This window comes from Mus musculus, chromosome 8 (assembly GCF_000001635.26).
Source record: "Mus musculus strain C57BL/6J chromosome 8, GRCm38.p6 C57BL/6J".
NCBI classification, from domain to species: domain Eukaryota; kingdom Metazoa; phylum Chordata; class Mammalia; order Rodentia; family Muridae; genus Mus; species Mus musculus.
Window position 1 is genome coordinate 13317512 of NC_000074.6, and position 13024 is coordinate 13330535.

Genomic DNA, 13024 nt, shown 5'->3' on the forward strand with positions numbered 1-13024 from the left:
GCCCTGCCTCTCCCGTGGCGTCATCTGGCTGATGGTGGGCAGCCAATCCCGGTGGTGCACGTCTCCAACCGTACTTCTAACCGTACTTCGCAGCCTATATAAGGGAGGGGTTTTCTGCTCTCTCGGTCTCCTCTCCTGAAGCTGATCATCTATCTCTCGAGATGTATTAAAGCTTTACTGCAGAAGGATCCGAGTGGCCTGCGTGCGTTTTACTACGAGCAACGGATGTCAGCGCCATCTTGTAACGGCGACTGTGAGGGCGGCTCCTCACAGCTGTACCACACACTGCTCCTGAACTTAGTTACACCTATGTGGGTGGGCTATGACACCAAAAACATCTAAACTCTGACATCACCAAGAAAGTCTACATGGGCTGGTAGTACAGGTTTTGAATGTCCAGGCTGTGCAGCCGATAGGACTTATAGCCGGCTGACAAAGGAGACCCCAGATGCTTTTCATGGCCTTAGGGGACTTGCGGAACATTCAGGAAGGTGGCAAGAAGAGGTGGGGTGGGGTCCCCGAAAAGTCTGAGGCGACTGTCTGATCTCTAACACAGACGCTGAGGATGGATCCCTAAAAGGGAGGCTATGTCGCATGAAGCCAGAGTAGAGGAGGGAGCACCAAAGGGCCAGGCATACAGCTAGAGGGGCTGGAGGGCCAGGTGGATGCGTACCAGAGTCTAAACCACTCTGAGGAAGCATCTCCCTGTCTCAGGAAGGAAAGGGAGCATCCTTACATTCGTGAATGTGAGTGAAGCAGAGACGTCGTCGGCAAGAGGGGAGGGTGCGGACAGAGTGTACTGAGTGGTTGACTCAGGGCAGAGCCCCTGATGGGGAAGAAGGCCTCCAGGTTCCAGTGTTCTCCTGAGAAGATGACAAAGTTCCGAGTGGGCAGAGATGCTCCCCCCTGCAGCTGCTGGCTCCTCTCTGCAGGAACAGGGGGCATTGAGAAGTATCTAAAGGTGCACCCCACTGTTTCTTCCTTGGCTGAACCAAGTGAGAAATGACAGACTGTGTAGATGTGGAACAGTTCCCGACCCTTCCTCCGACTGCTGCGCATGCACACAGGCTGCAAACGCCCTGGTCCAAAACCTATAAGGAGTGCCAGGTCCTGGGCTTCTTGGGGATTCTGCTGTGTTCTCTGCAGGCATGGCTGCTGTGTCTCTCACGTTCCCTGGAAGAGGAACACAGCTTGCTGAAACACTCAGAAGGGCTTGAGTTTTAGTTTAATCCTCTGTAAGAACAGGTTTAATTAGGATGATAGAGTTGCAGATTCACAGTTGCGAGCTATCTGGACCCCATTCTGAGGCATCTTGTCTCTGTCCTCCACAGGGCTCCATGTGTTCCCCACCTTTGTGATCTATGAGTTGACGGTGCTGGTGTTCCTCACCCTGTCCGTGGTCATCATGAAGGTATGAGACTTTCTCCCGGAACCGGCAGCAGAACTCTCACATAGATTACACAAGAGAGCACTTCCAGTTAGTCCTCACTTCCAGCCAGCAGCTGCATGAATCCCGCAAAGCCCCAGTGACACTTGTGTCTCCAAGTGCCACTGTGTGGAGGGAGACACCGCTGATCCATACCCTTGGCAAACCCAAAGGGGCAGGTCTGGGCCAGTAGCTAGGCTGTTAGGGTGATGTGTCGTTTCAGAACTGAGGTGTTGGGAGTTGCCAGAAGCCAGGTCAGGCAGATCTGCAGGCTTGTTCTGAACAATTGTAAAGAGCAGCCTGTGCCTCCTTCCTGATGGTGGTGTATGTCAGCACGCAGAAAATGCAGTGGACATTTCCAAATGTCCATCCTCGTGGCCGCTGATTACTGTGTTGCCTGCCTGGCGCCTGAGGCCCAGGGTGACTGCTGCCTATTTAGCAATATCTGGTGAATTGCTAGTGCTGAGCTGCCTGGAGCTGTCCTGGCTGCTCGTTGGTGAACATCTCTTGTGTGCACTGAATCTTCCTCTTGAGCACTTAATATGTAATGCTAGCGATTCAACTTGCTGGGGGTCGGGGACACTTATTTTCTGTCAATGAACCCAAGCCTTTTATTTTGCCTTCTTGTTCTAGATGAATTTAATAGTTTATCAATCTTGTGCCTTCCGGGAGGGTATCTGATGTGCCACTGTGTGCACCTTCCCACTTGGTTTGTCACTAGAAGCAATGGTAACCATTGGTGGTTTCCATCTCGGTATTGTATTATGAGAGTTGTTTTTTCCAGCCTGTGGTCATGAATGGCGATGCGATAAACTACTCTTACAGTTTGTGTTGGCAGTGCTGGTCTTGTCTCTCATCCTGCCGAGGAGCAGCCAGTACATCAAGTGGATCGTATCCGCTGGGCTGGCACAGGTCAGCGAGTTCTCCTTTGTCCTGGGGAGTCGAGCACGGAGAGCAGGCATCCTCTCCAGAGAGGTGAGTGTCTATCATCTGATGGAAGTGAGAGCCCTGCGGAGCATGGAGTGCTGCAGTACAAGCAGTGAGGCTAAGAGTGAACCCCCACCCCACCCCACCCCACCCCAACGCCCTCCGCTCCTGACTTGGTAGTTCCGGCACACCAGGCCTCAGGGGCAGCAGCAAGCTCTCAGTGGGCGCTAAGCTGGCCTGGAAGGAAGCCTTTGGTGGGAGTCATGGAAGCTGGCTGCTTCCTTCTCGTATAAGATGTCAAATTCCTTAGGTGGAAATAACCAGTTAATCCCACTGTTGTTTTTTTATATTTGATCTTTGCCCAAAGACCAAGAAGTGATGTCATTCTTCCTTACGGTAACTGTAGTTAACAGGCTGTTCTTTGGTGTGACGGGCTGTTATCTTGATCCTACAATAGAAGCTCCCACTGACACTCAGGGAGGCCTGTGCAGCATCTGCAGTTCCCAGGCTGTGTCCGTCCGTGTGTAAGGAGCGTGGGGAAGCAGCAGTGTGGGGAAAGGCTGGATCCAGTCTCAGTCCCTCTGACTCAGTGTGTGGGGCCCTGTAGGGTTCACCTTCAGGCCATCAATGGAACCAGGCTGCTACCCTGGAACTTACCAGAACTACCACAACTTTCCGTCAGGTCGAATCCCAGTTCTTCCCACTGCAAATGTCCTCTCTCCTGTGGCACTATTTCCCCCTCTTTAAAGATGGATACGCTTCTGGTTGACAGTGTAGCTCCCAACACTCAGTGGGGTCACACTGTCCACATGCGCTACTCGAGGTGTCCTCTGAAAATGCAGGCTGTGCGCTTTACCTTCCGAACTCTTGTGACTGTGCCCATTTGCCCGTTGCAGGTGTACCTCCTTATCCTAAGTGTGACCACACTCAGCCTCTTACTCGCCCCAGTGCTGTGGAAAGCAGCCATTACCAAGTGTGTGCCGAGACCAGAGAGGCGCTCAAGTCTCTGACAACACCCGAGGACGACAGGCTGTGGGGCAAGGATCCTTCGGGGGTTCCAGTCCCGAGACGGTCTGCTGCTGCGCCTCTCTGCTGGCTTCCCAGCAGAGACAGAGTAACACGGGCCAAGAGGCAGCGCCCTCATGCTTGCTTGCTATTTCAAAGACTCTCCTGTCATGTTTAAGAATTTTCCAGAGTAATTTATTTGCAGTCAGTTGATTATGTACAGAGTTTTAACACTGCATTTTACAATCACCTGAACTATTTTGCCTGGATGTGCCTTTTTTAATGAAAATTATTAACTTCCATTTGTTAATTTACCAGCTTATGATTTTTTGGTAAAGAAGAAAAATTAGAAAGCCATTATATTTATTGTACAATTATAGTAGTTGGTCAAATATTTGTTATTAAACATAATAGCAATATGCGATTTTAATTTTATTTCTGAGCTTGGAAACTTACTTTTGATCTTTAAAACCTCAGTGTCCCCTTGCCTCTTGTCACTGTTTTAAATAAAACATTTTCATGTTCATTTTTATTAGTTTTAATTTGATTTTGAATCACAAGAATATGCATTCTTAAGTAAAGACCATTTATGATCAGGGTATAATTATTTGAAATTTACTGAGAATCTCATTTTTTTTTAAAAAAGATTTACTTATTTTTCTGTGGTTCTTTGCCTACATGTATGTGTGTATATGAGGGTGCCAGATCCCCAGGGACTGGAGTTACAGTTAGCAGCCATGTGGGTGCTAGGAGCTGAACCTAGGGGCTATGGAAGAGCAGCCAGTCTCCTAACCCATGAGCCATCTTTCCAGCCTCCAAAAATCTCATTTTATCTTAGATTTTTGTGTTGAACTAATCATTGGCAAAATCTTGCCAATGTTTTTTAATTTTAGATTTACTTACATGTCTGTATGAGCATCACCTGTGCTCCTGGTGTCTGAAGAAGTGAGAAGGGGGCTGGATGCACTGGACCTAGAGTAATGGGTGACTGTGAGATGCTGTGTGAGTGCTGGGAACCAAACCTGGGTCCTTTCCCAGAGCAATGAGTGCCCTTAACTGCCCTCAACTGTCTCTCCAGCCCCAGCTAGTGGTTTTTTTTTTTAATAAGGACCACTCATATGTCATCATATAGTTCTTTTTTTAAAAAAAGATTTATTTATTGTTATATGTAAGTACACTGTAGCTGTCTTAAGACACACCAGAAGAGGGTGTCAGATCTCATTATGAGTGGTTGTGAGCCACCATGTGGTTGCTGGGATTTGAACTCAGGACCTTCAGAAGAGCAGTCAATGCTCTTAACCACTGAGCCATCTCTCCAGCCCCATCATATAGTTATTAAAGACCAAATGAATGCATTTTAAAGATGTTTTAATTATCAGGTATCCTAGAAATGAAGACCTGACCCTTGACAGGGCTCTCCTGAGGGGCGTGGTCAGTCTCTCCATGGTGCTGTAGCTGGATAATCTGTTGGGAACTGGAATTTACTCTTAGTTTTAGATGCTGAGAAGCACAAGGTCAAAAGGGGGAAGGCTCTGTCCTTCTGCTCTGGGGCTGCATGCTGCATAGAGGATTTCAAGTAGTGAGGAGGGCAGACAGCCCAGTTCCAGGGGCTTGTTTATAATTAATGTAATTAACCCACCCATGAGGGCAAGTTCTCTCTGATTGAATCTCTTCTGAGCCCACCCTTCCAACACTGTTGTATTGGGGATTAAACTTGTAGCACCTGAACTCTGGGGTCTGGAAACATTCACGGAATAGGTGTTTTATTTTTCAGTTGCATACACTTTCTATTTTAGTTGACAGTTACAATTATATATGTGTATACTGTGAACAACATCACTGTTACTCTAAACAATTTCTCTGTATATACTGGTTTTCAGAGCTGGACAAATTGACCATAAATGCTGAGGTAGAGGGACAGAGTATAAGGTGTGATTATGTATTTTATGTGTGCATATATAGATTGCAGTAATGTAAATTAAGCCACTGAAGTCAATTGAAATACTGTGTCTTCTTGAAGTGGTGAACAATAGAAGCATTGTCTTTTAGAAAATGATGTTGCTTTCCTGAGTGGTGTCAGATGGCTGGTTCTATCGCTCTTCCCACGTGTTTGAGATATGCTGAAGGAGCAAGATATCCTGGCACAGCTGCTGGCCAGAAGTGGCTACAAGGTTTTGTGACTCCTGAAGAAGGCAAAGATTGCTTGGAGACAGTGTCAGGAGGAATCCTGGACAGAGAACTCAAGGATGTCAGTTTTGCTGCCTTCTGAGAGCTTAACCATCAGCTACAGGTACCGATGCTTCAGAGCACAGTACACTCATGGAGGCTTTGCTGAGGTCAGATGCAGCTCCAGGTGTGGAGGGATATGCATCCAAGATGCTGTGCTCCCAGAAGATACGGCAGTAGGACTAGGAAGGATGCCTGGCTTTCACCACGCTGCACACTGGTCATGACAGGGATCTCTTCCTGTCACACACTTGGACAGGTCTGGAGTAGCTGAGGGAATAGAATTGGCACACAGGCTCACTAACCTTCCTGAAGTTGGTTCTAGAAAAGCCAAGGCTCTTGGAGTACCTGTAAGACACCATTAAGATGAAGGGGAAGAGAGATGTGTGCAGAAAGACCTGGTTGGAGCTGACTTCAGAATTCCCAGTCTGTAGGGAAGGAAGATGACTGGAGTCATATTCCTATCATGTCCCCGGGGCCTGATGATGACAACAAGACCCCTCACAAAGGGCTTCATGTTCCTGCAGGGGCAGGGATGATAGATGGAGCTGCAGCTAGCCCTTCCAGGTAGAGAGGAGGCAGTGTCCAGAACAGGGGCACTCTTGCCTGGAGGGGAAGATGGTGAAATAAACACAAGACACAGTGTCCAGGGTTGTCTCCTACCTAGCTGGACTGGGCCAGTCCCTGTTGTAAGGACAGTAGTACGGATACTGCTCTACACAGGAGGAAGTGGAGGAGACCTAGACCATTCATTGAAGGGGATTTATGGTGTGATGATGTCACAGAGAAGCAGGCCAATAGGCACAAATTATTAAATTTACCTCTCCTTATGGAATTGAAAATTTTCCCCACCTTCTTTTCTCCCTCTTGCTCCGGCCCCAGCTTGCTCCAGCCCATAGGTTTTATTATTATTATTATTTGTTTCTCATTATGGATGCTTGTGAGCCATCATGTGGTTGCTGGGATTTGAACTCATGACCTCCAGAAGAGCAGTCAGTGCTCTTAACCACTGAACCATCTCACCAGCCCTGGTGTTGAACTTTTATTGGGAATTCTTTTTCCCCAAAAAGTTTATTCTTGAAAGGTAGATTATAGGCACCTTCCAGAGGTTGGTTTCTTTCTTTCTTTCTTTCTTTCTTTCTTTCTTTCTTTCTTTTTTTCGGGAAAGGGTTTCTCTGTGTAGCCCTGGCTGTCCTGGAACTCACTCTGTAGACCAGGCTGGCCTCGAACTCAGAAATCTGCCTGCCTCTGCCTCCCGAGTGCTGGGATTAAAGGTCACCCTGCCCAAATAATATTTTGTAATGATTTTTTATGTGCATTGGTATTTTGCCTGCATATCTGTGTGAGAGTGCCAGGTACCCTGGGATTGGAGTTATAAATAGCCATGAGCTGCCATGTGAATACTGGAAATTGAACCCAGGTCCTCTGGAAGAGCAGCCAGGGCACACTGCAGACTTAGGAGGTTGAAGACCTAGATGGAAACTTGTCCAGACCATGGTGAACTGACTGTAGGTGGAGGCTGCCTGGAAGGGGTGGGCTTCTGTGACTGGCAGGCATCCGAGCCAGCTCTGACCCCGCAGCACTGAGCTATCTCAGCTGGTACTTGCTAGCGTCATGGAGAAGCAGCCTTGGTATGGTCCTGCAGGACCAGCAGTTCTCACCTTTCTTGTGCATTTCAGCCAAGTAACTGGTCTGTTAAACCCAAAAACTGCACCGTGGGAGCTAAATTTCAGGGTTGGATGACAAAGATTTCCAAACAGATACCTTTGGGTCGCTACCCTCCAACCCTATGACGCAGAGGCACACGTTGTCTGGGAGTTCACCTAAGACTAGTTCCCAGTTCCTTCTTCCCTTCACGCCTCTCGTGATACCAAAAGGAGTGCCGGGTGAATGCATAAGAATATCTTCATGTTTTTGTTTGATGTTTTCCTGCAATGGTTTGTAGCTATGAGAACACATAGACAGGACCTTGACGATGCTGCCCTTTGTAGGTGTCAAACAGAACTTTTCACCTTTTCAGGAATGCATTTGACCCAATTATCAGGCTTGAAATACCATATTAGCTAATTAGGATACACTAACTTTGAGGTACCATCCTGCAGTTACTTCCTCTCAGTACTCATCTGTTTCCTTGGTCCCAGCCATCATTTGGACTGAGTCCAAACAATTAACTCCCTTTCAAAGAAGGTTTGGGGTTTCTGATTAAACCAGACATAGTTTTACCATCAGATCCAGCAAGTACCCACTCTCGCATTTGTCCACGGGAACTGCTGGCAAATTTGTGTCCATATAACAATCTGTGCATGATGGTTTGGGGCAGATTTTCCTTATTGCCAAAACTCAACCCAGAATTCTTCAGAGAGTCTGTGGGTGCATCCAGAACGTGGAACACGCAGCAGTAAACAAAGAGTGATTGAGTTGTGAAAATACCCAAGGGGACTTTAAATGACACCGAGTGAAGAAGCCAGTCCAAACACGTCTCATTTGGCCTGTGACATTCTGAAAAGGACAACACTGTTAGGACAGAAAAAAGGCAGTGGTGCGTGACAGTGGGCAGGGGAGTGACAGACTGCAGAGGACTTTTAGGGCAGTGAATAGTTTTAATGAAATTATTCAGTAGGAGGTAGAGGTGGTCCCATGCCAGTGTGTGTTTTTCCCAATGCAATGAGTGCATAATAAGATTAGAACCTGCCAGGCTTGGGGGGGCGCGGGGGGTACCTGTAATCCCAGCACTCTGAAGGCAGACGAGGGAGATCTCTGAGGCCAGGGCGAGGGCAGCATACTGTCTCAGAAAAACAAAACAAAACCAAGCCCCAAACAAGAGTAGGACCTGATATAACCTATGAATTCTCGGTGAGAATTATAAATCGGTGTAGGCTGTTTCCCTGGGTAGGATGGGTGGCCATGGGGATAGAGTTTAGCAGTGTGCTTAGCATGTTCAGAGTGCCAGATCCAATCTCCAGTGCTGCTGTTGAGAAAGCAAACGACCAGGGCACTGTTATTGTTCTTGAGATAAAGGTCCTACTATGTTGCTAAAGCTAGGCCTGAACTCGCAAATCCTCCCGCCTCACATGAGTACCATGGATCAAAGATGTCTAGGGCCACACCTAGCTCATAAAAAAAACCAGACGGCCAAGTTTTAGCAAAAAAATGCAGAGACTTTTTATCGAGATAGCATGGAACCTACGGGATAGTTTGAGGATGATGGCCAACTTAACAACACAGTCTCCAAACCCATCAATGTGGTTTGTATTCATATTTTTATTTAAAAATTTAAAAGCAATATTTTTTATTTTTATCTGTGGGGTTTTGCAAATCTGAATTAATTTTAATTAGATTTCTTTCATGCTAATATAGACTATATTTATAATGCATTTCCAGTAGATTGTTGTTATAAGGAACTGTAAGTTATTTTATTTCATTATTTTGCAACATTGGACCCTGGCTCCCTGAACTGACCTTGCATCACGGAAACTGCTGTTTACTGGTTAACTGCAGTGCCTTTCTTGATTTTCCCCATGTTCAGTCGCCACCTGAGAATACATATGTCTTCCTGTTCAGTATTTATGCCTTTCAATTTCGTTTTCTTATCTTTAGGACTTTTATGGTAGCCTTGCCCCTGCCGTGTTGGCACTGGTGTATGCTGGATACTGGAGCATGGCATGCCTAGTGATCCTGTGGAGGTCAGAGGACAGCTTTCAGAAATCTGTTCTCTCCTTCCACCTCTAAGACAGGCTCCCCCTTGTGGTTTCTGTTGCTCTCATTCCCATGCCCAAGGCTAGCTTGCCTGTGAGCTTCTGGATCGGTTTCCTGTCCTTACAGCAGGGCAAGGACTCCAAATACCAGCCATTGTATCTGGCTTTCGGGTTTCTGGGGATAGAATCCCTGAATTCATTGAGGCAGGTGTGTGCAGCTAACAGTTTTACCCACTATATTGCAAGCCCCACCTTCTTGTCTTCTCACACTGTTTAGGACTTCCTGATTAATGCTATACAGGAATGAAATGTTATCCCAGTTATTTTGAAAAATTCAAAGTATATAAAGGTTGGGTCATAAAATCCCCACATTCTATGCAATTATTATGTTCTATCTGAAGCATGTGAAAATAAATTTCCAGTATCATGACCCTGTATCTATTTTCATACTAAATATGAGAATGATGTTACCCTATGAAATTTCCACTGTTATACCTAACAATTTGTCCTTGATAGCTTTGAAAAAGTCATATTGAGGGCTGGAGAGATAGCTCAGTGGTTAAGAGCACCGACTGCTCTTCCGAAGGTCCTGAGTTCAAATCCCAGCAACCACATGGTGGCTCACAACCATCTGTAATGAGATCTGACGCCTTCTTCTGGTGCATCTGAAGACAGCTACAGTGAACTTAGATATAATAATAAATGAATCTTTAAAGAAAAAGAAAAAGTCATATTGAGATATAATTTATTAAATAATTGGTATAATAATTAAATTCACTCATTTAATGTGTGAATTGGGTTTTTATTATCTTTTTAGCTTTTGAAAACTCAGATACATACAAACAAACACACACACATGTGTGTGTGAGTGTGTGTGTGCACACGCGTGCATGCATGTGTGTGTGTGTGTGTGTGTGTGTGCGCGCGCGCGAGTGCTCGAGTGAAGTTTATCTTTTGTTTTGAGACAAGGTGTCTCTGTATAGCCCTGGCTGTCCTGGAACTCACTATGTAGACCAGGCTGGCCTCAAACTCACAGAGACCTGCCTGCCTCTGCCTCTGCCTCTGCCTCTGCCTCTGCCTCTGCCTCTGCCTCTGCCTCTGCCTCTGCCTCTGCCTCTGCCTCTGCCTCTGCCTCTGCCTCTGCCTCTGCCTCTGCCTCTGCCTCTGCCTCTGCCTCTGCCTCTGCCTCTGCCTCTGCCTCTGCCTCTGCCTCTGCCTCTGCCTCTGCCTCTGCCTCTGCCTCTGCCTCTGCCTCTGCCTCTGCCTCTGCCTCTGCCTCTCAGGTGCTGGAACCAAAGGCTTGATCTACCGATCATGCCTAGCCAAAGCTTACTATTTATGTGCTCATTACTAGTGTTAATGAACAGTGTTGCATAAACACTACCATCATCTGTCCCTAAAACACTGTCAGCTCTGCAAACAGACTCTACAATTACAAGGAGTGAGTGCACATTTCTTGCTACTAACAGTGCTAGTATTGTTCTGAATTCAAAATTCTAGTGGATTCACATACTATTCATCCTTTTGCGTCTGACTTATTTTACGGCGTAATGCTTCCCAGTCCTATACATACTGTATGTAGCTCGTGTCAGAATCCCATTCCTTTTTATGGCTGACTAATAATAGCCTGTTGTGTGTGCTGTGTCCCATTTTGTTAATCCCGTTTCCATCAGAGACAGGAACTTTCCACCTCGTGGCTATTATAGCTAAAGCTTCAAGGAATATTTTCATAAAATACCAACATCCACCCCATGTGTGTGTGTTCTACCACTCTAAAGTTACATGGATTATCCTATGGCCTGCTCCCTTTGTATATCCAGGATAAACTTCAAACGGTCATTATTTGATGAAAGGCATGAATGACTCTATCTACTTTAAAGCTCCAAAGCTCAAGGAACTCCATATTGCATAAGCTCAGAGACCCACACCAATATACAGAAACTCAAAAGACAAAAGCAAATACATGCTATTTAAATCACCAACAGAGAAGTGATTTGTTCCTTACTAGTGACTGCCATAGGATTGGCATCTCCTCAAAGCATAATGACCAGGAGCCGTAAGTGGAACACTTTAAGTGCCAAAAGAAATAAAAATAAACCTTGCCCATCAAGAATTCTAAAGTTGGGGGCTGGAGAGATGGCTCAGCAGGCAAGAGTGCTGACTGCTCTTCTGAAGGTCCTGAGTTCAAATCCCAGCAACCACATGGTGGCGCACAACTACCCGTAATGAGATCTGACTATTCTTCTGGTGCATCTGAAGTCAGCTACAGAGTACTTATGTATAATAATAAATCTTTGGGCCTGAGCAAGTGGGGCTGATTGGAGTGAGCGGGGCCAACCAGAGGTTCTAAAATTCAATTCCCAACAACCACATGAAGGCTCACAATCATTATTTTATGTATCTGAGTACAGCCACAGTGTACTCAGATACATAAAATAAATAAATAAATACATCTTTAAAAAGAAATTCTGAAGTTGGCAAAGCTACTCTTCAAAAGTAAGGGGTGCAGGAGCTGGAGAGATGACTCATTGGTTAACAGCGCTTGCTGTTTTTCCAGAGAGCTAGATAGCCCCCAGGTGGCTCACAATTGTCTGTAGCTGCAGCTCCAGGAACTGCAGACCCTCTTCTGACCTCTGTAGGCACCTACACATATGTACACAGGCATACATATATACACATAAAATTTAAAATAAGCTACATGATATGACTTTCTCCAGAGTAAAATGCAGAAGAACTTTATATTTTTGTTGTTGTTCACAATGGTGGTGGGTTTTTGTGTTTGTGTTTTGTTGTTTTGTTTTGTTTGTTTGCTTTTACAAGACAGGGTTTCTCTGTGTAGCCCTGGTTAGCCTGGACCTCACTCTGTAGACCAGGCTGGCCTGGAAATCAGAGATCTGCCTGCCACCTGCCCCTGCTTTCTTAGTGCTGGGGTTAAAGGTGTGCATCATCACTGTCCTGTGTAGCTTGGTGTTTTTATTTAAAAAAACTCATATGTATGGGTGTTTTGCCCATGTATGTATGTATATATGCATGTATGTATGTATGTGTACCACATGCATGCCTGGTGCCCACAATGTTCAGAAGAGGAGATTGAATTCCCTGGAGCTGGAGTTACAGAGAGTTGTGAACCACCATGTGGGTGCTGGGAATGGGACCCAGGACCTTTGAAAGAGCAGCAGTGCTCTTAACTCCTGAGCCATCTCTGACTCCCTTTTTTCTTCTTTTGAGATGGATAGTCTAAAGTGCAGGTTGGTCTGGAAGTCACTTTGTAGCCCAGGCTGATCTTGAACTCACGGTGATCCTTCTGCCTCAGACTCCCAGATGTGAGAAGTTCTGATGTGAGCCACCATATAATTTAAAAGAGAAATGCACAAAGTAAATATGGAAATGTGTTGGTGGGCAGCAGTGTGGAGATGTATAAACGACTAAGCTCAACTAGAATACAAATTGGCAGGATGATAAAAAACAGACCCCGGGCTGGAGAGATGGCTCAGTGGGTACAAGTACTAACTGCTCTTCCAAAGGTCCTGAGTTCAAATCCCAGCAACCACATGGCGACTCACAACCATCCGTAATGAGATCTGACACCCTCTTCTGGAGTGTCTGAAGACAGCTACAGTGTACTTACATATAATAATAAATAAATCTGAAAAAAAAAAAACAAACCCCAACAGATCCCAATACATACTGTGTGTAGAAGACTTAAGGTCCATGAACACACAGATGGCGGGATGTGATGTGAAAG

At 45.9% G+C, this 13024-nt stretch overlaps 1 protein-coding gene across 7 annotated transcripts in view; it reads left to right on the forward strand.

The window, feature by feature from the left end:
• The window catches only part of Tmco3 (transmembrane and coiled-coil domains 3), a 34912-nt gene extending 29499 nt beyond the window's left edge, over window positions 1-5413 (forward strand). For 5 of the 7 annotated variants that reach the window (XR_001778426.2, XR_001778427.2, XR_378659.2 and 2 more), the window contains 3 exons: window positions 1332-1411; window positions 2252-2401; window positions 3250-3884. Coding sequence is in view for 3 of the 7 variants with exons in the window: in XM_006508763.2 (XP_006508826.1) it covers window positions 1332-1411; window positions 2252-2401; window positions 3250-3363 (344 nt within the window). In the remaining 4 variants the exon portion in view is untranslated. Of the gene's footprint in view, window positions 1-1331; window positions 1412-2251; window positions 2402-3249 lie in introns of all 7 variants that reach the window. The other 2 variants (NM_172282.2, NM_001364217.1) reach the window with 1 other exon arrangement.
• The last annotated feature ends 7611 nt before the right edge of the window (window positions 5414-13024 follow it).